We start from the raw sequence: 27,672 nt of genomic DNA on the forward strand, positions 1-27,672 counted from the left end.
CCCAGCAGGTCGAGGCTGCGGTGGCCGGGAGTGGCCACTGCACTCCAGTCTGGGTGACAGAGTGAGACTCCGACTCAAAAAATAAAAATAAAAAAAAAATAAACATTTTTTGAGTCGAAGTCTCACTGTTTCACCCAGGTTGGAGTACAGTGGCCCGCCAACTCCCGGCTAATTTTTTTTATTTATTGTAAAGATGAGGTCTCGCCAAGTTGCCCAGGCTGGTCTTGAAGCCGCGGGCTCAGGCAATCCTCTCTCTGCCTCCCAAAGTGTCGGGATTATAGGCGTGAGCCACTGTGCCCAGCTCCACTCTTCTTTAGAAAAAGGCACAAACATAAAGTCGAGTCTAGCCAGGCTTTGGCACCAAAGAGTGGAAAGGCCACTCTGGGGCCAGTGGAATCCAAGTAGATTAGAAAGAACCTGTTAGAGGCAGAGAAGGAGGGAGGCTCTGGGAGAGCCCTTCTAGAGCCAGACCCCGTGAGCTGGCAGCGGGCCTGAGACAGGTGGGCAGCCTTAGAGGCTCGGAGGTGGAAGTGTTTGTGACTCAGCGTGGAGTCCCACAGGCCCTGGGCTTTGATGACCGCACTGTCTCACTGTGGAAAATGTCACAGTGACCCAGGACTGCCTATCTCTCCTCCTGGGCCTCCCTCCCTGCTTGCTCAAGGGTGGGAACATGGAGGGTGTTTGTCCTTCCTTGCTGGCTCACAGCTCTGTGTAGTCATGACAGTGTGTGTGGATGGTGTGTGTGTGGGACAGGGATACATTTTAGGTGAAACTGAGCAGATGCTGTTTTTTCTGTCTTCGCCTCACCCTGGGCTCCGTGACTGTGCAGATTCAGCCTCACAATGGTACCTGCGATGATCCATTTTCTCAACTTCGGATGCTCGCTGTTCCTACATCTCATTCCTGCTTCCCTCCTCCACCTCCTCATCAGTCTGCGGGTCATCCCGCCAAGCAAGATGCTCCTTTGACATCTCCCAGTCAACTGCGGCCATGGCCCCACGGCCCCAGGCTGGTCCCTGGCCCTGCAGTCTGAGGCCCGGACTTGACGTAAGAGCGAGGGGGGTGAAGGCTGCATGCCCTGAGCCCTCAGGACCCAGAAGCGAGGAGTCAAAAGCCTGCGACTCCCATCTGTAGGAACCGAGGAAAATGCTCCCTTGCACTGGTTCCAGCAGCGAGGGTCCATCTGCTGTTTCTTGAACTCTTCCTAGCTTCAAAGGGCACTCGCATGCTCCTCAGGGGGCTCGGGTCTGACTGACTGTGGGTAAGAACAATCCATCAACACAAATCGAGCACTCAGTGTGTACCTAACAGACGACAGAATCTGCTAAGTCCATGAGGGCTAGTTGGGGAGACAAAATGAAGGCATATGGAAGAGAAAATAATAAAATAATTGAAAGGCAAGGGCTGCTGTGAGGATATAATGGCCCGACGTGGCGGCAGATAGAGGAAGTGGCAGGCGGCTGTGGAGGATGCAGGATTTAAAGTCTCGTCACCAGTCACTCAGCTCTGGCAGGATAAGCAGAAGTCTGTTGTCACTTTTTGTGGAGAGGGGCCTGGCAGGAGAGAGGGGTAGAGCCACTTGGAGCCAGGACTCTGAGCGGAAGTGCCATCGTTGGCTGGCCTGCCTGTCTCTCTCCCTCAAAGGTCTTTTGCTTTCACAAGGAAGTTTCTACCAAAAAGTCATCCTTCTTCACCTAAATTCTGACAGGAGGTATGAGGTCTGGCGCCAAGACAAGTCCTTGCTGGCGGCTTCTCGTCCCTGCCCTCCAACAATGGAAGCTGCTTGCTGGGCATTAGAACCTTCTTCTGAACCTCACAAGTGGGACTGAGGTGGGAGGAGTCACCTACATCAGGTAGCAAACACTGGCTGGAGCTGAGTATGCAGAGGGAGACCTGGTACCCGGGAAGGCCAGAAGCCAAGGGAGGCTTGGCCAGCCAATCTCTGCCTGTCCTGTCCTCCAGGGCCCATCCAGCTCCCAGAGACCCGTGTGTCTGCTAAGTGGAACACGTGTGGTTCCGTCTGGGGATCAAGCCATCCTAGGCTCATTCCTGAGTCCTTCTGCAATGCTTCAAGCTAAATGACACCAGACACCCTGCCTCAGGGGCCAAGGACTCTACAAAAGGAAGATATGGACCATCTTCAGCCCGGGGGATATGTGCCCCCTAAGCTTTCTTTTCTATCCTCTCTTTTTCTATCCTCTCTTCCTCAAGAGCAGCTTCCTAAGTTGCACCCACGTGGCTTCCTTCCTTGCTGCTCACACCCAGCAAATTACCTGTCTAATCTGAGAATCACACACATTTAGCAGTTCACTTTTCAATACTATCCTGGTTGTTCAGCTGGAATTTGTCATTAAATCCTGATGTGGTCCATAAAACAGACTCGGCGGGCTGTTCAGCAGGAGAAGGTTACGGCTCTGAGCACCTCCTGCTCTTGAACTTGCACTCACAGCAAAGCAGGGAAAGAGAGAGGTGAGGCCTCATCTGGAGTCCAGCTCACCTACTTTTTTAGCCTCACTGAGCATTTCAACCCGCACTGCAGATTTCAAAGTCCCAGAGGGCCTTTCTCCTGTCCGGTCTATGGACTCAGTGACTGCTCTAGAGAGGGCAGTGAGGGGAATGGGGCTGTTGCCAGGTCCCTGAAGTAGCATGGGCAGAGGCCAAGGAGCCTCAGGCCTGCAGGAGAGGGCTGTCACAGGCTTGGGTCTCATGTGTGCAGGTGACCCAGAACTCCATCCTCGGGAGAGACGTCTAGGCATGGAGTTCCCTCCTCTCAGCCTCCTGGGATCACCACTGACTCCAGACTACACATCTAGACCTGAAACCAACTGTGTGCCCGACGCATTTTGGCACAAGATCGCTATGTGAGAGTGAGGAGGCCTGAGTGACTGGGTTCGTGCCTGCCTCCTCTTCTGCAGGTTCTGAACGGTGCCATGGGATGGATCACAGGCCCTGGGAAGGTGCACCGAGGTTCCCGGGACAGCTGTGCCGCCTTCTGGAGGGCAGGACAGAGCCTGAACTGCTCACTCTGTTTTGACAGCAGATAAGGGTCCCCTTTTGCCCTCTCAGTGTCCCTCAGCCATCTCTCCAAGGCCTAAGGAACACTTTGTCCCAGATTGCAGTGACTGTGGCTTCGATGCCTTCACTTCCTGGAATGCCACAGCCCAACTTCCGCATAAGCCAGAGGCACGTCTGGGTGTCTCCCCTGGACACCTCACACGTTTGACAGCTTGACCTCATCTCAGGCTCTCCTTGCTCCCCCATCTCGCACAAGCAGCAGTCCCCCTGTTAGTGTGCCCCCCATACTCTCGCAAGTCAGTCCTCTCCTCTCCATCCCATCTCCATGGATGCCAGCATGTTGAGGACTGTCACTGCCAACCACTGGCTGGTCTCCTGGGCCTACGAAGCCCCTCACTCAGTCCCAGCCCTGCCACCTCACATACTGCTGCCAGGGAGACTCCTCCACGTGTCCTGGTCCCATCTCCTCCCTCAAGCCTCCAGTCTTCCCTCACTGACAGGTTGGCAGCGTGGCACTCAGCCATCCCCATGTGGATTCCCCAGTCTTTCTTTCTTTCTTTTTTGAGTAGGAGTCTGTTACCCAGACTGGAGTGCCATGGCATGCTCAACCACCACCACAGCCTCGACCTGCTGGGCTCAGTCTTCTAAGTCGTTTGAACCACAGGCGTGTGCCACCATGCCCGGCTAATTTTTTGATTTATTGTAGAGATGAGGTCTCGCCAAGTTGCCCAGGCTGGTCTCGAATCCCTGGGCTCAGGCTTCTTGCTTCTGCCTCCCAAAGTGCTAGGATTACAGGTGTGAGTCACCATGCCTGGTCAAGTGCCCCAGCCTTTCTAGGCTTTTCTCCCACTCCTCCCTTGCCCAGCCCCCGCCTGTGTTCTTATCATGGACGTCTGCCTGCTGCCACCATATCAGCCCCAAGCTCCCCACCTCTAGGCTTTGGCTCCCGTTTCTCTCTCTGTGTTGAATGTCTGCTCTCACTGATGTCACAACTCTCCACCCTCCAGACCCTTCCTAGAGCCACAGTCGGGTGTACTTCACACTTGCCCAGGCCCCAGCAGGGGCATCAGGAGACATCTGCGAGCCAAGTGCATCTATCTGCACCCAGCCCCCTGCCCCTGTCAGTACACAAGCTCAGGTCTCCTGGTGTATTTCTTTCTTTGGAGGAAAACCGATAATTCACTTTACTTTTTTTCATTGCAATTTTAACTTCTCAAGGAAGACATTAATTATTAGTGTAACTTAATAATATTACTTTACTGTGGAGCTTATTAAAATGCTGATTTGGGAACAAAATAAACAACATGTATTTTTAAGGTATTCAAGATTCACAGTGATAATTAACTTGGAACACCAAAGAGCAAAACATCAGCAGTGCATTCTACAAAATCCTTGTGTGCCAAAGGAATGTGAAAAGTTACCATCAGCTGCTTGAAATCCTCGAGAGATGTTAAAACAAGGCGATATTGTTCTGATGAATCAGTTGCCTAACTTCTGACTCAAGCAAGAGACCAGAGGGTGAGTCTCAATCCTAAGCTACTTTTCAGTCTAAAGCAAAAAGATCCGTATTTATGCTTAAGAAAACCAAGCTGTATTGTTGCGGTTCTAAACACCACTAACTAGGCAGAACAGAGAACACACAGGAAGTGCCACTTAGTCTGAATGAGTGCCACCACACGTGACATTATGTTGCTAAAATCTTTGAAATGAGGACTCTGGCTTGAATTTGATTTTTTGGATGCAAAAAAATTCACCCAAAATGAGTTTTTAAAAAAGGGGAAGCAAGGTACTTTATAATCTAGGATAAAGAGGTCACTCTGGGGGCTGAATTATTTACTGAGAAACCAGTCAAGTGGTCTGTCATTATTTACTGTGTTGGTCTTTTCTAGTGGAGAAATTGTGTTAAAAACCATTTCATCTAGAAATGATTTCAAACATACAGAAAAGACGTAAGCATAGCAACTGCATGTCTAGGCTTAACAGTATTATTTTTTTCTGAACCATCTGAGAGTAAGTTGTGTTGTGTCTCTACTCCTTAATATTTCAGTGTGAATTTCCTAAGAACAAAAATATTCTCTTACAAAACCACAGTACAGTTATCAAACTCAAGAAATCTAATAGTGATCTTAGTCTATAGACAATATTCTAATGTTGCCAGTTTTTCTAATAATTTCCTGTAGGGCTTTTCACTCCTCCAGTATGAGATCTGGTCTGCTTCAACTGCATTTAGTTGTTATACAGTTCTTGCCTTTTTCACACCTGACATCCTTTCTTATAGACCAAGATGAGGAATACAAAAATAGATAAATAGGGCCGGGCTTGGTGGCTCAGCCTGTAATCCGAGCACTTTGGGAGGCTGAGGCAAGTGGATTGCCTGAGCCCGCGGGTTCGAGACCAGCCAGGGCAACTTGATGAGACCTCATCTCTACAAAATATTAGCCAGGTGTGGTAGCACATGCCTGAAGTCCTGGCTACTTGGAAGACTGAAGCAGAAGGATCCCCAGAGCCCAGTAGGTTGATGGAGTGAGACTCCAACTCAAAAAAAAAAAAAAAAAAGATAGACTTTTACACATTTTATGCTTTCAGAGGCTTCACCTGTGGAGTTTTACATGCAGAAGGAATTCAATATATGATTGTTGATTTCTATTTCTTGAGAAAAATACACTGGAAAATATTTTTACTACAGATGAACTTGGACCAAACTTGAAAGACAGAGAAATAGTAGGTAAAGACTATAGATTAAAGATAGAGAGGAAAGAGTTCCACCTGTGGCTTCACTATGACATTATCTTTCCCATCTTTAGTGAAGAAGGTCCTAGAGAAATCTACTAAGTAAAAATTTACTGAGCACTCACTGGGTGCTCTGTGTGTCCTTCTAAAGAAAAGTTGCAATTGAAGAAAAGAATAACTACTGGCAGGTTTTTCAAAAGCAGGAGAGTCTGAGTCTGGCAGGTTGGAGGAGTGCGGGGGAAGCCGGTTTGCACATCCCTCCCAGGGTCGTTCCAAATGCTTCCCCCTGGTGTGGAATCACTGAGAGATTCTTCAAAATCTAGCATCTTCCATTCAAGCAGAGAGACATAAGACCATTATGACGGAGGACTCAGATTCTGGACAGTGCACCCGCTTGGGGCCCCATCCAGGGAACACAGTCCTATGCTCTGCTCGGCACACAGCGTTGGCCTAGGGACGAGGGGCCTGGAGTCAGCCACCAACCCTGTCTGACTACCCCTCCCTCATTCTGCGGTCCCTTCAGGTGAACTTCTTGGGTCAGCTCGTGACCCCTTGCCTCAACACAGCATTCTTGCTGCTCCCTGGGATGGGTGACCCAGAGACCTTTCCCGACAAGCACAGGGAACTCAAGCCACTCTCCCAGGGGCCACTTGTCTGGAGGCATGACCTTGCTCCTACTCTACTTGCCCATCCCTTCCATTTAGCTGTCCATTTTCTGCTCACAGAGTTCCTTTCTGCATTCATAGTATTTACCCCATCCTGATGACCCCAGGGCCCAGGGCTTGACAGCTCATGCTGTGGATATGAACTTAGAACTACCCACCCAGGTTGCTCTTCCCTCTACTCCCCTCCAGTCTCCTGAGTTAACATTGGCATCAAATGAGGAGCCCAGGCACAGACTGGACAAACTTAACCTATACGTGATCACTTGTCGCTTGCTATTGCTTGTAAAAACTCCCACAGGAACAAAACAATGGATCTGGGATTCCTGAGTTATATAACAATGCGGATCATCGAGACCCAACTTTGTTTAGAACAGGTGACAGGGTCACCAGCAAAAGACTAAACACTGTTTATTAAATTTCTACCTTTGAAAAGAAGTTTTCTTTAGAGTGTCTTAAAGCACAGGTCAGTAAACTGTAACTAGCAGATCAAATCTGGGATCTGCCTGTCCTTGTAAATAAAGTTTTATTGGAACACAGTGATACCCACTTATTTACCAACTGTTTATGGCTTCCCCACTAAAATGGCAGAGCTGAGACACAGACTGAAACACCAACAAAGCCTAAAATATTCACTCTCTGGCTCTTGACAGAAAAGCATGCCAGCTAGAGCAACAAGGCAGTGCAGAGGATAAGAAGGAAGTACCTGTTGACTGGCAGGTGTTTTCTTGTGACATGGCAGTCGTCACAGTTTCTGTGGCTGCATCTCTGACGGCTTGCTCCTCACTTTGCAGGAGGGTAAGGACACACTTCCAGAGAGCAAGTGTATCCTGCAACTCTAAGAAGACCAAAAGGCACTGGAATTAGGTAGAATGTAATTGACAGGCAGGTGCAAACGCTGCTTGAAAGACCTGGTGGCAGAACGCAGCACTGAAGGAGCTATGGCCATGCCTGCTTTCTGGGCATTGCCAGGTAGGAAGACCTGAGAGTCAGACAAACACTGGAAAGTGGGAGCCACAAGGGGCAGACTTAGGTGTCTGTTTGAGGGTAGGAAGTTAGGCTTTTTGGAGCTAACCAGCCTCAGGCAAGGTCCTTGAAAGGCGCTGCACAGCTGAGAAAGGTCCTAGGCCCTGTTGTCCCCAGTGAATCACGATTCTGCAGAATGAAACGTTATGTATTAAGAGTGCTTTGGTAAACTAGCCCGGTGTTGATTTGAGCATTTGAGCTCATAAATTCGGAAAACAAACAATTAGTCCAGATGATGCTTTGGGGGCAAGAATAACAATAAGGAAGACCCAAGATGAAGGCACCACCCTGTGTCCTGCGTCTGTAGGTTCCACTCTCTGGCTGCCATCCCTTCCCCCTGGGCACAGACCTGTCTATTCAGCCAGAGTCCAGGTGCTGCTGTGGACAATGAAGAGGAAAAGACAGTATCTGCCTATGAGCAAGCAAAAGGAATGTCAAGTCAAGAACACAAGGCAATGGGTTGTCAAGAATGAAACTGTGTGGCTGTGACTCACAACAGGGAAGGGTCACAGTGAACTGCTGTAATTGAGATGGACCTCCTGAGGGTGGGGAGGGGTGGAGAAGGGGATGTGTGAATGCCTGTTATACAGCTGGGCTGGGCCAGAGCTCATGGGGGTCGACAAGGGAGGGCCATGGAAGGCCACCACATGGCATCCCAGCGTTTTCATGGGGAAGCTGTCCTGTCCCAGGAACTTTCCCGTCTGTCCATGGAGAAGCTGATATCAGTCACCAACGCTTTAGTCATACCAAGAGCAGCAGCGGCTCCGTGTGGGTTTCATGCCCTCCTTTCCGTTACAGATCTGCTTTACATTTTACTCAGTCTTGCAGGATCCATCCTTTTTCATCGTTCTTGAAAGTTGACTACTGTCCTTTATCATTTTCCTCTTTCACAAGGTCCTAAGACCCAGCCCTCTTTAGTTCAATTTTTCTTTTTCCTTATATGACTCTGTTCTGCCCTTGACCTGTCCCAGGCACTTTTCTGTCCTTTGTTTCTACCTACTCAGTACCTCCTGCTCATGTTCCTGGAGGCCACTGCAATCTCCTTCCTCATATCCTATAAGCTATCACCACCACCAGCAATGGCAAAGGCCCAGGACCACATTTCACACAGGCATTTCTGGCCATTCCACACACATTTTACATGTTATGAGCTGGGGGGTAGAGGCATCTAAGTAACCCAGAAACATGCTGCAAAATGATATTAACCTTACTGGGGAAGCTTGACCAAAGTTTATAAGCCTTTGCTTTTAATCCTCTGGATCCAGCGATTGAATCACAATCACAGAAGATCCCTTTCTCCCTCCCCTTTTAGGTATAAGAAAAATGCCTGGAAGTCACTAAGAAGAAAGAAGAAAAACGGTATCAAAGAAAACTGTTTCCTAGTGAGATATGAAGATAGGAGACACTTCATTGGTCTGAACTCCTACAACATGTAAAATTTGAACCTCACCATCTAAAAACAATTCTGGCTGGGCATGGTGGCTCATGTTTGTAATCACAGCACTTTGGGAGGCTGAGGTAGGAGGGTCGCTTGAGCCCAGGAGTTCGAGACCAGCCTGGACAACATAGCAAGACCTCCATCTCTATTAAAAAGCAAAGCTAATCAATTCTTTCCTTTGTTCTGTAAATCCTTTCCCAAAACTATACTGAAAGCCCCTTGGAGGCGAGGCAGGGACCATGTCTTATTCTTGAGGGCTGAGTATGAAGAAGGTAAACAAAAAACAAATTCCCCTAACAGATGGGAAGAGAATGATAGCATATTATAATGGGATTAAACACAGCAGGAGAGGATAGGATAGAGACTGAAGCACAGTGTTAGGTCCTAGGTCCCCCCCACCCTTTTTTTTTTGAGTCAGTCTCGCTCTGTTGCCCAGGCTAGAGTGCAGTGGCATAGTCATGACCCCCATAGCCTCGGCCTGCTAGGCTCAGGAGATCCTTCCGCCTCAGCCTTCCCAGTAGCTGGAATAACAGGTGCACACCACCATGCCTGGCTAATTTTTTTTTAAATTGTACAGATGAGGTCTTGCTATGTTGCCCAGGCTGGTCTCGAACCCTTAGGCTCAGGCAATCCTCTCACCTCTATCTCCCAAAGTGCTGGGATTATAGGTATGAACCACCACACCTGACCAATGTGTCTCCCTTTTATTAAATCCTATGATTAAAAGCAAAACAAAAAATATGCTTTTCAATTCTTAGGATTTCAAGCACAGGGACAGCAGTGAGGAAGAGACAAGGAGGTGTGGAACATGCTGGAAACCAACCAAGATCTGTACATCCATTTGATTTCAAAGTATCTCCACTTTTACGTCCCAAAGACACCTTCAAATTAAAACCAAATTCAGTGAAGGGAACAAGCAGCCAATCTGGTTACTTCAGCCAGACGCCTGGAAGTCACCGAGTCCTTCTATTCTATCAACCACAATATCATCAAGTCCTGCAGATCCTACTTCCTAAACGTCTTTTGAGCCTATCCTCTTTCCTCACTGCCACGCTTTACACTGACCCACTCATTTCTCACTTAGATTACCGCAGTAGGCTTCTAAGAAGAGTGGACGGTCAGGCAGAGGTCACTTAAGCAGCAGTCTCTTTACCCATGATGCACAGGGCCTGTGCAGGGCAGTGGGGACAATAAGGCAGGAGGGGCAGGCCAGGGGCAGAATGGAAGGGCCTCACGAACCACGGTGAAGCAGGTTGAGATTTTATCCTGAAAGCATTGCAAATCCCTGCAAAGGTTTAAGCAGTGGACCCATATGATCAGATCTGCATTTTCGAAAGACCACAGAGGCTCTTTGGAAGCTTTGTGGAGAATGGTTTGGGAGATAAGATGGAAAGAAAAAGGCTGTTTAAGAGGCTGTTGGTGAAAATGAGTTGAGAATGAACTAAGAGAACGGAATATCTGAAATATTTTTTTACCCTCCCTTCTTTTTTTAGGCCGTTCATGCTTTTAGTGAGGTTGGTACAATGGACTCCCGCTCACACACTTACCAAGAACAGGATGGGGGTTGGTGAGGAACAACGGCACAGTGCTGGTGAGGACGTCAGCAGCAGCCAGCCTGGACTCTGTAGGGAGACGGTCTCCACAGGACAGGACGACCAGCTGAGCCCACCGCTTCAGCTCGGGGGCCATGGAGTCCCTGCTCTGAAATCACAAAACATACCATCAGCAGTTTGGCAGGTGCAGTCACGGGCCAACGCTGAGTTGTGGATGAGTTTCACTGAAGTGCTCCTGCACTTAGTCCTCGCCTCAGTGAGAAGAAAGTTGTTCTTCAGTCGCTTTTCTATCCCAACTAGGGAGAAATAAACAAGCCCAAGGGAAAAATCTGACTTGTCTTTCAGTAACATGAAGTCACTATAACTAAAGAGCAAGTTTTTCAAGTCTTTCCTGATGCAAATCAGGTTACCAGAACACTGGTGTATTTGGTAGCTCCAGAAAGATCAAACTTGTGGGGAAAGACTGGCAGCAAATAACTCGTCCCTAAGAACCTGATGTTCCTCCTGTCTTTAGACAGAACCTCAGATTTCTGGCTCAGCCTATGGCACCCAGTTAAAGACTACATTTCCCAGCTTCTCTTGCATTTGGGAGTCATCACGTGACTAAGTTCTGACTAACAAGATGACACTAGAAGTGGTATCTGTGCATTTTCAGGTCCCTTACGGGGGTTTTCCTTTCTAGGTGAACAAAGACAAGATGTGGTAGCTGGAGCAACAGTCTGGGCCTGGAAGACAGAAGCCACATATTGAGGACAGCAGAAAACAAATGGAAGGACCTGGTGGTTCATATACTGTCAAGCTACCATATTTACTTTGGACTATTTTTATCTGGTTTAAACAACAGTATTTTGAGTTTCTGTTACAACATTTAAAGGAGCATCTAACTAGCATTATTGTTTAAACAAAGCCCTACTGTTGTTGTTTTTGAGCTTTATCAAGATATAATTCACATGCAATACAGTTTACCCATTTAAAGTGCACAGTTCAGTAGATTCTGGCATATTTACAGATATGTGCAATCACCACCATGGTCAGTTTCAGAACATTTTCATCACCACAAAGAGAAACCCTGCACCCTTCAACTATCACTCCTCCATCCTCCCATTCCCCAGTCTGAAACACCCACTAATCTGCGTCTGTCTCTGTGGATTTGCCTGTTCTGGACATTTCAAATGAATGCAGTCATGCAACATGGGGCCTTTTGTGTTTGGCTTCTTTCACTTAGCACAATGTTTTCACAGTTCATCCATGCTGTAGGATGTATCAGCATGGCACTCCTTTTTATGGCCAAATAGTATTCCATTGTGTGGACAGACCACATTTTGTTTACCCTTTCATTATATGATAGACAGCTAGGTTATTTCCACCTTTTTTTTTTTTTTTGAGTTGGAGTCTGACTCTGTTGGGCAGGCTGGAGTGCAGTGGTATGCCCACGGCCACTGCAGCCTTGACTTGCTGGGCTCAGGGTGATCCTTCTACCTCAGTCTTTCAAGTAGCTGGAACTACAGGCACGCGCCACCACGCCCGGCTAATTTTTTGATTTACTGTAGAGATAAGGTCTCGCTAAGTTTCCCAAGCTGGTCTCGAACCCTTGGGCTCAGGCAATCCTCTCACCTCGGCCTCCCAAAGTGCTGGGATTATAGGCGTGAGCCACGCCGCCCAGCTGTTTTCATCTTTTAAACTCTGCTTTTTGACCTTTTCCCAAGAAAGTAGATTGTTGCTCTCGATTTCAGATACTTCCTCTATCAGGTAAACCTCTTTTATATGTTCAGAATGTGTCTACTAATTCCTTTGATCATCCATGGGTATCCATGGAAGTAAACTGAGGCACATCTTAGACCTTGAGGAAGATACTAACTCCCAATGCACAAAGGAAGCCGAGTCCCCAGGAACTTCTTTTATATATGTCTCTACTGTTTTGTTAACTTTTTTCCTCACTGGAAAACTCCCACTATTCATTAAGTATCACCGCTTTTTAAGTACCAAGCAGTGCCTTTAAGATGCACATGGGCCGGGCTCGGTGGCTCAGCCTGTAATCCCAGCACTTTGGGAGGCTGAGGCGAGTGGATTGCCTGAGCCCATGGGTTAGAGATCCACCTGGGCAACTTGGCGAGACCTCATCTCTACAATAAATCAAAAATTAGCCTGGTGTGGTAGTGTGGCCTTGTAGTTCCGGCTACTTGGAAGGGTGAGGTGGAAGGATCGCTGGAGCCCAGCGGGTCGAGGCTGCAGTGGCTGAGAGCATGCCACTGCACTCCAGTCTGGGCGACAGACTGAGACTCTAACTCAAAAAAAAAAAAAAAAAAAAAGATGCATATGGGCTGGGCTTGGTGGCTCAGCCTGTAAACCAGCACTTTGGGAGGCCGAGGCGAGTGGATTGCCTGAGCCCGCAGGTTCAAGACCAGTCTGGGCAACTTGGCAGGACTTCGTCTCCACAATAAATAAAAAATTAGCTGGGCATGGTAGTGCACACCTGTAGTTCCAGCTACTTGGAAGGCGGAGGTGGAAGGATCACTGGAGGTGAGCAGGTTGATGCTAGGGTGGCCGTGAGTGTGCCACTGCACGCTAGCCTGGGCAACAGAGTGAGACTCCATTTCAAAAAAAAAAAAAGATGTACATGACAGCCGGTGGAAAACAGTTTTACATGAGAAGGGTGCCTTTGGCAGGCTTGCTAGGCTGCCTTGTGATTTCTTCCTTAGAACTTGGTGTTTTTTCCTCTGGGGCTGCAGATCTCCCTGTACTCTCTCCCAGCCCACCTGACCTTTCTTTGACTCCTGGGATCTCTCAGAGGCCTCCTAGGATTGGCCCCCCGAGCCTGCCTTTGAATGGCAGTTGCAGGAAAGCTGTTTACACCTGCTTCTTAATCCTTACTCTCTGGTTTTATCTCTCCCCAACCCCATCCCTGAATTTAACTGCCCCTTCTATGCAGTCTTCTCCAGCTGCCAAACATTCATCCTGCTTCTGGATTCCTACAGCCTTGATATATCTTCCTATCAGAGCACTGAATGTGATGATCGCATGTTCTCCTTCCCTCATGGGACTGCACCTCTAGCCTCTGTTCATCTCTGTATCTTTAGTGCCTATATTAGTGCTAGGTGTATTGTGGACTCAGAATCCATAGTCTTACGCCACCACTATCACAATGCGCTGATTCCTGCAGCTTAACGGTGTGAAATCAAGATCTTCTGGCACGTTTACTGTGGTATTGGTGGCCTTGTCCTTCTGTGAGGTTACTTGTAATTCTGTGATGGTGCTGGCTTTCTTGCAGGTACCTGAGTATGCATGTAACTGTCTTAAGGCATCCTCCCAGGAAGTTCTTTTTCTTACTTTAGTTCTACTTCCCGAAAGGACACAGAAAACAGATGGGACATGTCAGGACCTCCATCCAGAGCCAGCTGGGTCATTTTTCTGGGGGAACATTTAAGCCTCAGCAATATATTTTCATACTTAGTTCACTAGGCTGCAATCCTAAATATTCTTGGAATTGATTTGCTTATTCCTCTTTAAACAAAGAGTCTAGCTAGGAAAGGGGGAAAGACAAGGGGTCTGGGGGAGATTGTGGGGGGAGGTTGTGCCACCCTTGTGGGCTTGAATAAAAAAATGCCCAAACAAGAGAAAAGAAAGGCAGTGTTTCAAAAAAGTGTTCACAAGTTATACTGGAAGTGAAAAACCACCACAAACGAGACTTCCGTTGAGGTTACATACACACGTCACAGTGATTCTGCCTGCTGGGACAGTTCGCCTATACTGACGCCTTCTGTGTAAACAGGAGCACAAAAACCCAAGCCCTGGAACAGGAAGAGCATCACCCTCACCTCTGTACATGCCCGCGTTTGGTGGGCGATCACTCTGGAGGCAAGCCGCAGGGCTACACTCTGAATTTCAGATCTAGAAAACGTAAGCAAGAAAACATACACAAAATTAAAATCGAATATAATCGATACACTGATGGCTTCTGCAGACAGTCTGTAATCCATGCAAATGTGAATACTGGAAATCGTCTCCTGGTTATGCAAATACCTCCAGAAGTGTGACTGCCTTTTGGTTATAATGTGAAATTCTGGTTTTGTTTTGTTTTTTTTGAGCTGGGGGGGGTCTCACTCTGTTGCTCAGGCTGGAGTGCCATGGCTACTGGACTTAGGTATTCCCTCTGCCTCAGTCTTCCAAGCAGCCAGAAACTATAAGAATGCATTGCCATGCACGACTAATTATTTATTTATTTATTTATTTATTGTAGAGATGAGGTCTCGCCAAGTTGCCCAGGCTGGTCTCCAACCCGTGGGCTCAAGCACTCCTCTTACCTCCGCCTCCCAAAGTGCTGGGATTACAGGGGTGAGCCACTGCGCCCGGCTAAAATGCGAAACTCTGACATCACTTTATGGCTTGTGCTTAGAACACAGCTCTTAGGCTGTGAGGTTTAGCGTGAAGTACAGGCCCCGAGTCCTGAGACCAGGACTGTGTGCAAGTTCATGACACAGTGACTGATGGGACCGGACCCTCCACCCTACAAGGCTGCACAGAAAGCATGGTGGCAAACCTTTCACTGGAAGCAATATCCATCGTCCAGCCCGAGAACTCCTTGGGGGTCAGATGGACACAGTGTTCTGTCCAGGGAAGCCACTCACGGGGGTCCATGCAATGGAGAATTTTCAGAATCTGTGTGAGCCAAATCCATGCAAAAAAAGAGAAAGAAATACTCAGGGAAAAGTCTCTAGCTGCTGAATAATCACTGTGCTGACCAGGGCTCCCACTGACTTATTTCCCCATAATGCCTTCATGATACTGAGGCAGGGCAGAGCAGTGACAAACCAAAGCGCCCCCAGCCTTGGGATGGGAGCTAGATGCCCCGATTCCTGGGCCAGCGTCCTTTCCTTTTGATTACGCTTTCCAGGTGGCCATCTGCCCCAAACAGCCACGTCAGCAGAGACTACCTCTGACACACTCTAAGCACATTTCCAGCAGTCTGTTTCCTAAACAACCGAGTAGCTTGCTCTGTCTTTGGTTAATCTCTACCATCAATACCACTATCATCAAAAGCTTTTCTTGGTGCCCTTCTATGCATGCAGTCACGCCAAGCACCACACAAAGAGAGTCCTTATCCTTGGGAGGCTGAATTTATCTCCTGCTGCCCCTGGAGAGCCTGCCTTCATGACCCCACCATACCGGTGGCTCACCGAGGAACATGGGAGTCAGTACCTCAGGGACTTTACCTTGCAGAAGCACTCAGGGTGAGTTTCCTTCATTGCCAACAGCAAGAACATCTCTCCCATGTTGCATAGCGAGGGTGGCAGTCCCTTCTCTCCTGACCCAGAGGCTGCTGCCGAGAACCTTTCCAGGAGGGCTTCCAGCGTCAGCTCACGGACTTCAGGGAAGGCAGACTCTAACAGCTGAGAGAGGGAGATGGGATCTCCCCCCTTCTGCTCTTCACTGTTGGCCTCCGCTGCCCACACAGCAGTGATGGCTAGCCTGGTGAGGCTCTGGAGGTACTGGGGCAGGCCTGGCACCTTGGAGGGACAGGGGCGTCCCGTTATCAGCTCTGATCCTGAGATAATTTCTCTGACTTCCTCCCAGAAGCCAACACTCTCCAGAACTAAAAAGCAAACAAGCAGAGGGAAGGAGATAACCACATTATTTAAATGTTCACAAAAGGATATGGAAGAATGAAAGACTCTGAAAACATTGGGAGAAACCGTCAGCTGTTTCTCCTAAGCAGATTTCAAACAAACAATGTAAGATGCCCGCTAAGGTTCACACTTCTGGCCCAGAGCAATGTCTATGTAGGCAATTCATAATTTTCCCCAGGGGACAAAGGCACTACTATCAATGACGTGCTCCTGGTAGCCTCACTTAATGTTCAGTAAATATAAACTCAGTGACCTCTTGGATCCCGAAGCAGCAAAGCTGACCAGGAGGAAAGGATATTGAGCATAAGCTTCCTTCCGGGGCTCAGAGTCCCTGCACAATATATCTCCCCAGAGGCCCTGGGTTGCATCCTGCGGTAGCCTGGCATTCACAAGATGGTTAGGAGACCTAATGGTCACAGTGTTCTCTGTGAAGCCTCCACTCACTGGTCTAACTCTGCATTTTGAGGTTCCCAGTGACAGCACGCTAGGGATTTGATTACAATTACAGTGCCCGTCTATCATTCCCAGATGAGCTTCCTTCTCCACGTGATGAGGTCTGCCTTTTTTGATTCTAGCTACCTTTCTTTGGAGAATAGATCACAGCTCTCTGCATGGTTTGAGTAGTAGGGCAATTCCTTTCCCTGTTCGCAACCCGAGGTTATGGGTGTTGCATCACACTGTCGACTCATAAGAGTGGAAAGTCAACTGAAACCAGTCTTGCTTTTTCACATGGTCTACTGGTGGCGGTGAGTCATCTTTCTCTCACCTTGTACTCGGCACTTAGGTCAACGTGTGTTTTGTTTTATTTTTTATTATTTTTTAAGTTGGGGCCTCATTTGGTGTGCAGGGCACTATCACAGCTCGCACAGCCTCAGGTGAACCTTCCACATCAGCCTCCTGAGCAGCTGGGACTATAGGCACGTGCCAACCTGCCCAGCTGATTGTTTGACTTTCTGAAGAGATGAGGTCTTGTCATGTTGCCCAGGCTGGTCTCAAACTCTTGGGCTCAAGCAAGTCTCCTGTCTTGGACTCCCAAAATACTAGGATTACAGGCATGAGCCACTGTGTCTGGTCTGTTTGTTTGTTTAAACCCAACTACATCCCTGCTAAATTTTCTCTTCCTGTTAAGTTTTATGGTCTGCCTCTAGGTGCTGAGATTTTTTTTTTTATACTCTCAGTTTTGATAAGAAAATACTGTCTGCTTGCTACATGCCAGGTGCTATATGAAATAAGCTCACTGCCCTAAAGAAGTTTCCAGTCTAATCTGAGAAAGAGAACGGCATGAGCAGATAACTACGGAAGAACAGTATAAAGGCCACCTGAGTCTCAAGGGGGAAGACAACAATGATGTGTTGGAACCACCCAGGGCAGAAGCCACCTGAGCTAAGCCTCGAGGAAGGCAGGAAACAGTGGACCATGGGGGGACTACAAGCCTGCCAATATCAGCAGGGTGTAAACTTCGAGGTGGAAAGGGCAGAGATGAAGCTAGAGAAGAAATGTGGCCAGGACACAGTGAGCCATCTGGACAACATGAAGGAGCATGGACATTCTTGGTAGGCAAGGGACTGTCATTGAGGGGTTATTTTAAGCAGTAGGGTCAGGGGAACGTTTTCACTGAAGTGCTCTTATTGCCGAGGGGGCAATATTAGAGGCGGGGAGCCTAGTTAAAACATGACTGCAGAGAAAGGACGAGGGCCTGAAGTCAGGAAGGATCAGGGAGAAGGTGGATTTGGGAAGCACTGCAGGGTAAAATGGGCAGGACTGGGGGGAATCTTGGGTACCTCCCAGGACCCAGGACCCAATTCTTCATACAACACGTTCATCATCCAACAGAAGTTGGGTAAACCTCAGTTGTACAGAAACGCCATAAATGCCCCAACCAAACAGTTACCAAGAACACTCATTGGGCCAGGCAGAGGCCTTCTGGGAGCATTACAGTCAGCTCCCTGCTCATCCTGCCTCTAAACCCACTCCTGCCTCTAAACCCACTCCAGCCTCTTGCCGTTTCCTTGAGGCCATTCCCCAGCTATGAATCCTCCTAACTGTACCATTCCATCCAGGAAGTTCATTACCTAAAAGAATATTAGGACAGACTGCACAAAATGCCTTGCAGAAATTTAGATAGTATATACACGGCATTCTCTGAGAAACCCTGACTGACAATTCTACCCAAAGAGTCCGTGAGTTTATCCTGGAGTGTCTTGCCAGAGAGTGCAGTGGCAGGCTCATGGCCACCCCAGGGTCGACCTGCTGGGTTCTGGCATCCTTCTGCCTCAGGCTTCCAAGTAGCCAGAACTACAGGCACGCACTACCATGCCCAGCTAATTTTTTGATATATTGTAGAGACGAGGTCTCACCAAGTTGCCCAGGCTGGTCGTGAAACCCTGGGCTCAGGCAATCCTCTCGCCTCAGCCTCCCAAAGTGCTGGGATTACAGGCTTGAGCCACTGTGCCCGGCCAGTTATAAGCATCTTACAGCTTATAAGGCACTGTTTATATTCATCATCTCATTATAACTCAGTGAACCTTGCTGACTTCCAGAAAACGAATATAAACATAACGGAGACGTAAAACATTAAGGTGACACTTGGAAAAACACTTGAAAACGAAAAACTGCACAGGTTTAAAATAATCCAGGAATTCAAAATACAGAATATTGCCAGGTACAGTGGCTCATGCCTGTAATCTCAGCAATTTGGAAGGCCGAGATGAGAGGGTAGTTTGAGCCAAGGAGCTCGAGACCAGCCTTGGCAACATAGTGAGATCTCATCTCACTAGAAAATTATAAACATATATAAACAATAAAATTATATACATATATATCTGTAATATTCATGTAACATAACAAACTGTTCATAAAGAGGTCTGCCCAGGTCTGCAAATGGGGACTGGACTTGGGTTCCAATATGACAGAATCTGAAGGAGACTACCCTCCACCACCTGCGGTTGCAGACACCTCTGCTCTTTTTTTTTTTTTCCAGTTGGAGTCTTACTCTGCCACCCAGGCTAGAGTACAGTGGCACGCTCATGGCCATAGCAGCCTCGACCTGATGGGCTCATGCAATCCTTCCGCCTCAGTCTTTCAAGTAGCTGGAACTACAGGTGTATGCCACCACGTCTGGCTAATTTTTTGATTTATTGTAGAGATGAAGTCTCGCCAAGCTGCCCAGGCTGGTCTCGAACCCATGGGCTCAGGGAAACCTCTCACCTCAGTCTCCCAAAGTGCCGGGATTGTAGGCGTGAGCTACCACAGGTGTCTTTATAAAGCAGCAGGGAAACTCCAGGCAGGCGAGACGTTCACCCTTGGTGGCATCTCTATTTTCTGTCTTCAATGCCACTGCAGGCCAGATCACTACTCATTAATGAGGTGGGCCACAGTACTGTTGTGTCCAGGTCCCGTGTCCCTATCCTGCCCATCACTGCTGCCTGAGGACAACACTGCATTGAAAAGGAACTTGATTTGTTTGGCAGAGTAAGAAATATGGCTCAGAGAGCTGCTCTTAACAATGTAATTACAAGCAGGAAAAACTGTCTAGGCCATCCTGGAGAATCTCAGAGGAATCTCTTATCTGAAAGAGATATTCTAGGCTGAGTGCTGAGTGTATAGTCCCCAGGACTCAAGAGCAGGTACCCAGACCCACTCGCTTCCTCGGGGACCTTGGTGAGGAATATCATCACCAGAAAGCTGGGGACCACAGGCAACTACCCCAAGAAGAGGGAGATGGGGAAGATGATAAGGGAGGGCTCCTCTGAGACTTTTTACCTATACTGCCTGTGGACATACCTTGGTGGAAAATTCCACAGCTGACCTCATGTGACGGCTACAGCCAAAACACAGGTAACACAAAGACAGTTCCTTCAGCATCTCCAGGAGGAAAATGAAATTATCTTCAGGTTTATGTGTATAGGTGTATATGAAACATAAATGAATTTCATGTGAACTTGGGTCCCTTCCTCAAGATCTTTCATGATGGCTATGCAAATGTTTCCAAACCCAAAAAACCCCGAAATCCCAAACACTTCAGGCCCAAGCATTTCAGATCAGGATGCTCAACTTGTAGTAGGTACTTTGGGAGATACAGAGATTCTGAGCTGAGACAGCAAGAGATCTGATGCCACAGAGCTTTAGGACTAAGAGGAGGATGGAGAGCAAGTGTAGAATAACAGTAATGGTAAGACACGCACAAACAAATGCAAGATGTTCAGTGCCCTGAGTAGCTACTAACAAAAGCTGGCATTTGCGAGTATTTCTGTGCCATGCACTGTGCTGTTACTATAGAACACTATATGCCCATTACTTATGCCATTACTTTTAGAACTGACACTTGCTGAATATCATCCGGAGCACTAACAAGTGTAAACGCATTAATGAGGTAGGCTCTATTATTCTGAGCATCCCATTTTATAGACGAAGAAACAAAGTTTAAGTTATTTGGTCAAGGTCACACAGGAAATGGCAGGTAAACCATAAGAGAGACCACGATGAATGCAGTGGCACTTATTTTCTACCGGAAGAAGTTGAAAAAGGTGTTTCAGTAGGGAACAAAATGTGAGGCAGGCCCTGAAGCTGGGAGAGAAGGGCAAATGCTCCAAGTGGGGAGAGCAGGCCGACAGCCCTTCCCACAGGCCTGCTGAATGAATGGGACAACAGGGAACAGCAAGACAGCTTAGGTTTGAGCCCAAAGCCAGATAATCATCCAGGACATTTCTAGAGGCACTTTCTCCAGACTGCCGCTTGGAAAAAATCTTGTGTGTGTGCAGCAGCTGTGACCCAAGGAGATGCCCACAAGCAGAGCTTCTCAAGCCCGAGAGGCCCCTGGAGAGCTTATGAAACTGCAGACTGTGGCCTGGGCCTCACCAGAGTTTCTGATTCTGGAGGTCTGGGGTGGGGCTGAGGCTCTGCAGAGTTAACAAGCTCAAGGAGAAGCTGCTGGTGGTCCAGGTCTTTTGAAAAGAAAGTCACGACCCCCAAGCGAAAGTAATGACCAAAGCTATCCAAACCACACACGCCAGGATCCCAGGATCTTGTCAATTCGGATTGAGGGGATTTCAAGGTGGGCGCCAACTACCACCTTAAGAAGCCCGCAGGTAACGCTGCTGTGCATCTCAGCTGAGAACCACACTCCTAAGGGCTGACGTTCATGGGGGCTGGAGGCTTGTGGGTGGGAGGGCAGGGGATTGGGGCTCCAAGCAGAGCACAGATGATTCCGGCCAGTACTTCACAGTAGAGAAGAACCAGAAAGTTCGCCATGCCCACCTTCGCTTTCAAACACACACACCAGGAGAGGAAAAGTAACCAAGAATTCAGAAGAATGAACAGGCATGATAAAGATTTCAGACAAGGCAGCAGGGCCTTCTGCAGTGTGACCATGGACTCACTTCGTAGTCTGTTCTAGGTTTTTCTTCTAGGTCTCCGATGGAGCAGTGAATCAGAAAGACCTGGCTTTGCTCTCACAGACCTCCCATTTGGGTGGGGCTACAGGAACCACGCCCTTTCTGAGCCCAGAGTGAGGGGGTCCCGAGGTGGGACAGGATGTGGGAGACAGAAACGCCCAACACTTCTACACGAGCAGCTGCAGTGACTAACCGGAAGTGGCTTTCCTCTCACAAGGGGCTCCCAGTCCAGGAAGCACCTTGCACTCCTCTGGGAGCTTATGAAATCCTTATATCAGACGACACTTGACCACATCTTGGGGGCAAGTCCTGGTAGCCTGGTTTTAAGTGGCCTAGGTGCAGCTGGGACTGACAGCTACCGTTTGGCTTTCCAACCCACTGCGGGTCAGGCTCGGCAAATGGGTTTCACAACCAGGACTTCTCCCCAGGGATGCAGTGTCCATGCCCTGCCACACCAAATGTGTTCAAAGTCTAGAACGACATGTGGTACTTATTCGTGTACTCCGAGTGCCTCCTGTCTGCGGGACACAAGGAACCGCAGCTGGTTCGGCAGCCCTCTCCCTCTCCCCTACAGACTGGAAGCTTGAACCTTAACTTTATTTTTTTCTTCTAAAATTTTTATTTATTTATTTTTGGCTACACCTGCTGGAATGGGATTATTTGATTGTTATTTGTTAAGAGACAGGGTCTTGCTGTGTTTCCCAGGCTGGTCTTGAACCCTTGGGCTCAAGCAATTCTCCCATCTCAGCCTCCTGAGTAGTTGGGACTACAGGTGTGCACCATGGCGCCTGGCTCAAACCTGAACATTTCTTCTTGCACTCTTGGTTCTGATGGCTTTGTGCTCCATCTTCCTTGGAAAGCCAAGTGTTCCAGTAAGGGAACCCAGTCTCTGCTTTAGTGGCCCCACTGTGCTGTCAGGAGTGAGAATGATGGCTGCAAACACACCTGGCTGGACCTTCTTCAACCTCCTAGTTTGGAAAGGCTTTGCGTGTTCCCACCAGTAAAGTCATCTCGGCTACCCAGGTAGGGATGGTGGATTCTAAACACCCAGTTTTACTTCGCTTTTGGAATTGATTGCTTTCTCCTTCTTTAGAGCAAGTATGTTTCTGGCCATCAAGGAAATGGCTGAAAGGCTTGATTCACATGAAGGATAATGCTTTCTCCTGTGTTATATCCTATTTTCCTAGAGAAATAATTCCTAATAAAATGTCACAAACAAGGCCAGGCATGGTGGCTCGTGCCTATAATCCTAGTATTTTGCGGTGAGAGGATTTCTTGAGCCCAGGAGTTTGAGACCAGCCCGGGCAACGTAGGGAGACCCTGTCTCTACCACAAAAAAAGAAAAAAAAAAAGAAAAAAATTAGCTGTGCATGGTGGTGCATACCTGTATTCCCAGCTACTCAAGAGGTTGAGGCAGAAGGATCACCTGAGTCCAGGAAGTTGAGGCTATGGGGAATCATGATCGTGCCACTGCATTCAAGTCTGGGTGGCAGAATGAGACTCCAATTCAAAAAAAAGTCACAAACAATGTGACAGACTGGGATATTGCCAACTTTTCATTTTACAAAGGATGTTAAAACCCACCATCTATTACCATTTCATGAAATAAAGGCTAATTTTACCAACAAACGAGATAAAATTGGAGCGTCATCATAAAAGACAACTCTTTAAAGAAATGTGGCATTAAAAATCTGCATGGAATAGGACAGAGATTCCGAAAGCAAAACAAAACTCATCTTCAACAAAGTCTTCTAGTAACAACCACTGAGGTGAGGAGAACCTTTTCAGTAAATGGTGCTGGGAAAACTGGCTGAAAACATGTAGAAGATTAAATCAAGATCCATACCTATCACCATACACAAAAATCAACTCCAAATGGACCAAAGACCTAAACGTACAACCTCAAACTATAAGAACCCTAGAGAATGCAGGAGACATCCTTACGGGATTGGAATTGGCAACCAATTCCTGATCAAAACTCCAAATGTCCATGCCATAAGAGATAAGATAGACAAGTGAGACCTCATCAAACTGAAAAGCTTCTGCAAAGCAAATCAAGAGAGTGGGGAGACAGCTCACAGAATGGGAAAAAAACATTTGTCAACTGTATCTGAGAAAGGCCTAACATCCAGGATCTACAAGGAACTCAAACATGCTGAAAAGAAATACAAAGCAAAACAAAACAGACAGCCCTATTAAAAAGTGAGCAAAAGATATGAATAGACACTTTTCAAAAGAAGACATATGAGCAGCCAATAGATACATGAAAAAACGCTCAGCCTCACTAATCATCAAAGAAATGCACTAAACCACACCAAGATACCCCAACTTGTCATGATAGCCCCATCATCAATAACTCAAAAAACAACAGATGCTGGAGAGGATGTGGGGAAAAGGGAACACTTTCACATTGTTGGTTGGAGTGCAAACTAGTTCAATCTCTATGAAAAAGAGTGGCGATTCCTAAAAGATCTAAAAATTGGCCTTCCATATAACCCAGCAAGTTCCCCGTCTGGGAAATACCCAGAGGAACTCAAATAATTCTACAAAAAAGGTACCTGCACACGCATGTTTACTGCAGCATTATTCACAATAACAAAAACATGGAACCAACTGTGCTGCCCATTGAAAATGGACTGGATAAAAAAAATGTGGTACATATACAAGATAAAATATTATGCAGTCATAAAGAAGGACAAAATTATGAACTTCACAGCAACTTGGATATATTCAGAGTCTATAATACTCAGTGATCTATCACAGAAACAAAGAACTGAGTACCACATGTTCTCACTCATAAGCAGACCCTGAACATTTACCATAATACTATAAGAAAGGGATTGGCAGTAGCTGGAAACTGCCGGGGTGGGGGGCACATGACATCAACAAGGGTACTTAATCTCAAACCAGGTGAAGTAGGGAAGGATTCTCCTCAGGATGGAAAAGGCCAACTGAACAAAAAATGGCTTTACTGCAACAAAGTAAGTCACTATGGGGAGACTGCAAATGGCAATGACACCAATTGTGTCACTGCGGGGGGGGTTCACTTGTCACAAAGCCTCAGAAGATTCTTTATTCCTCTCCCTCACAAATGAATGAATAAATGAACAAATGAATGAATTTCTCTTTCTTTTTTTTTTTTTGAGTTGGAGTCTCACTCAGTCGCCTAGACTGGAGTGCAGTGGCTGCTCCTGGCCACTGCAGCCTCGCCTGCTGGGCTCTGGTGATCCTTCCGTCTCAGCCTTCTGAGTAGCCGGAATTACAGGCATGCGCTACCACGCCCGGCTGATTTTTTGATTTATTGTAGAGATGAGGACTCGCTTGCCCAGGCGGGTCTCGAACCCTCAGGCTCAGGCAATCCACTCACCTCAGCCTCCCAAAGGCGCGGGATTACAGGCTGAGCCACCGAGCCCGGCTGAATTTCTCTTTCATATATTTAAAGGTTCTAAATGCTGTCATGTTACCAGGACAAGAAAAGTTTGCAGATGCGATTGTTCTAAGGTTTCCTCTATCCTCCCCCATCCTAGCACATCTGCCCTCCTTAAAAAAGTCCATGGAAGCCAGGCTTGGTGGCTCGGCCTATAATCCCGCGCCTTTGGGAGGCTGAGGTGAGTGGATTGCCTGAGCCCGCGGGTTCGAGACCCTCCTGGCCAACATGGCAAGACCTCATCTCTACAGTAAATCAAAAAATTAGCCAGGCGTGGAAGTGCGCGCCTGTAGTTCCAGCTACTTGGAAGGCTGAGGTGGAAGGATCGCCAGAGCCCAGCAGGTCGAGGCTGCGGTGGCCGGGAGCGGCCACTGCACTACAGTCTGGGCGACAGAGGGAGACTCCAACTTTAAAAAAAAAAAACAAAAAAGTCCACAGTGAGAAAACACAGAGAAGATTTCTTTTTCAGTGCTTAGGGAGATGCTGCCTTTGTCTATTTCAATGAACTGTAGCTTTGGTCAGTGCTCTGTAAGCAGATTCAACAAAAGTTCTTATCTGCAACAGTGGATAAACTAGTTCTAAAAATAATTACAGATGATAATTTGTACACTCTGATCGCTCATGTCCTGTTATGCAATTTCTCAGTTTAAAAAAATATATTTGTAGAGAAAAGGAAACCAAAGGGACTATAACAACAACAAAATCAAATGAGTTAATACGTCTTGGCTTCTCCTTATCAAAGGGAAATTCCATTCTTCTATTTAATCCTTGCCCCTCCCAGTAAACTGTAATCCTGACCCAGGGGCTCTTCCAGTCACAAGCATGGACAGTGGCCTGGTGGAAGGACTTGGAAATTGACTCTGCCGCACCCTGACCTGGTGCTGGTTATTTATTTCTTGCCTGTGTTTGCTTCCAGTTCTCGGAACCCCTCATCCTTGCTTATACACGTGTGCCCCCCCCGCCACACCCCTTTGCTCTTCCCTTGGCCCCTAGCATATTCTCAAAGGCAAGTAGTTTTCACGAACGAGATTCCTCATCTGCTGCTGAGGAGAGAAGGGGCTTCTGAGAACACTATTGTCAACCCATAACACAAAAACACAGCCTTTCTGGCTTGGGAGACAGCAGAGTCAGAAGAGCTCTAGAAGGAACTGGGCAGGCTAAAAATGAGCTCACCAGGCGCTGGGTGAGACCAGCAGCTTCTACTTCCTGCCTCCACCTGCCATCCCAGCCCAACACAGGAGGAAGTCAGGAAACCCTGTGGACAAACACATGCTAACCCAAAGACACAAACATAGCTAATTCTAAGCATACACAACTTCTAGTTCTTTCAGTGAACTGCTCCCAAGGGCAGGATTGGGAACCAGAACTTTCCTCAGCATGATGCTGTTTAATTTAAACTCTTACCCACAAAGGATCTGGGGCTTCTCTTCTACCCTCAGGCCATGGGACACTATGAAACCAACTTGAGAGTCAATAACTGGGGCTTACCTCTGGGGCCTCACCGGTAATGAGAGAGACACTAGGACCACCCATCTCAGTCCCTTGCCAGTGCTACAACTGACGGCCTGGAAATCTTCCTGGGCTCGGGGGTCTGAGCCTTAAGAAACAGAGACTAAGAGTGATGAGGTTCCTTGTACCACTGGACAACAGACCACCCTGGCAGGAGTGATGGTGCATGCTGCAGCTTACAACTGGCAAGATCGGCAGGATCTGGCCATGCTAGGAGTGCTCCTGTCTTAATGTGAATCCAACCCCAGCTTGGAGGGGGGAGTTCAGTGAGCTCTGCCAGGTAAGCAGGAGAGGTGAGCCTAGGGGGAAGCTCTGCCCTTGCCCTGGATGTGATAACCATTCATTTCCTTGTTCTTGCTCTCAATGTTATCTCTTGATCTCTTGAAAGCTGTTGTCCTTCCAATGTTGAGTTTTTCCTTTCTTGTAATGTGTCTTTTCACAATTTATCTGACCTTCACTTTAGTCTTCTGAGGGTATTATCCCCATTTTATAGTTGGGGAACCCAGAGTTTTCACAACAAGGTGATGGAAGTGATTTCTGCTTCTGCTCATGGAGTAGCAGCCATTATAGGAATTGTCCTTCCACCATAAACACAGAAAACTACACAAGATGTATGAAATTCTTGTTTTGTTTTGTTTTTTGAGTTGGGGTCCCTTACTCTGTCACTCAAGCTGGATAGCAGTGGCACAATCACGGCTCACCGCAGCCTCGGCCTCCTGGGCTCAGGTGATCCTCCCACCTCAGACTCCTGAGTAGCTGGGACTATAGGTACATGCTACACCATGCCCAGCTAATTTTTTATTTTTATTTTTTGTAGAGATGAGGTCTTTCTATGTTGCCTAGGCTGGTCTCGAACACCTGGGTTCACACAATCCTCTTGCCTCGGCCTAACAAAGTGTTAGGACTACAGGTGTGAGCCACTGTACCTGGCCTTGAAATTATTGTTTTTAAACACTAGATACAGAGTTGTGCAGGGCTGAAGATCCCTGAGAGAAGAAAACAAACAAGGTAAGCCTCATGATCATCTGAGCTTATTGCCATGAGGCAATTTTCAAGCCCCAACACAGACATGAGGAATCCAAAGCCCAGAGGTCTCAGTTAAAAAGATGTGAGATCAGCCGGGCTCGGTGTCTCAGCCTGTAATGCCGCGTCTTGGGAGGCTTAGGTGAGTGGATTGCCTGAGCCCGCGGGTTTGAGACCCGCCTGGGCAACTTGGAGAGACCTCATCTCTACAGTAAGTCAAAAAATTAGCTGGGTGTGGTAGCGCACGCCTGTAGTTCCAGCTACTTGGAAGG

At 47.7% G+C, this 27,672-nt stretch overlaps 1 protein-coding gene across 4 annotated transcripts in view; it reads right to left on the reverse strand.

Annotated features, from left to right (window-relative positions):
* THADA (THADA, armadillo repeat containing) overlaps window positions 1-27,672 on the reverse strand; it is a 355,753-nt gene that overhangs the window by 38,426 nt on the left and 289,655 nt on the right. For all 4 annotated transcript variants that reach the window (XM_008069947.2, XM_021718159.1, XM_021718154.1 and 1 more), the window contains exons 32-36: window positions 15,635-16,014; window positions 14,962-15,080; window positions 14,240-14,312; window positions 10,419-10,572; window positions 7,114-7,245 (exon numbers count right to left, since the gene is read on the reverse strand). In XM_008069947.2, coding sequence (XP_008068138.1) covers window positions 7,114-7,245; window positions 10,419-10,572; window positions 14,240-14,312; window positions 14,962-15,080; window positions 15,635-16,014 — 858 coding nt within the window. The remainder of the gene's footprint in view (window positions 1-7,113; window positions 7,246-10,418; window positions 10,573-14,239; window positions 14,313-14,961; window positions 15,081-15,634; window positions 16,015-27,672) is intronic.

Source organism: Carlito syrichta, unplaced genomic scaffold (assembly GCF_000164805.1).
Source record: "Carlito syrichta isolate Samal-C Ts95f unplaced genomic scaffold, Tarsius_syrichta-2.0.1 Scaffold111520, whole genome shotgun sequence".
Classification (NCBI taxonomy): Eukaryota; Metazoa; Chordata; class Mammalia; order Primates; family Tarsiidae; genus Carlito; species Carlito syrichta.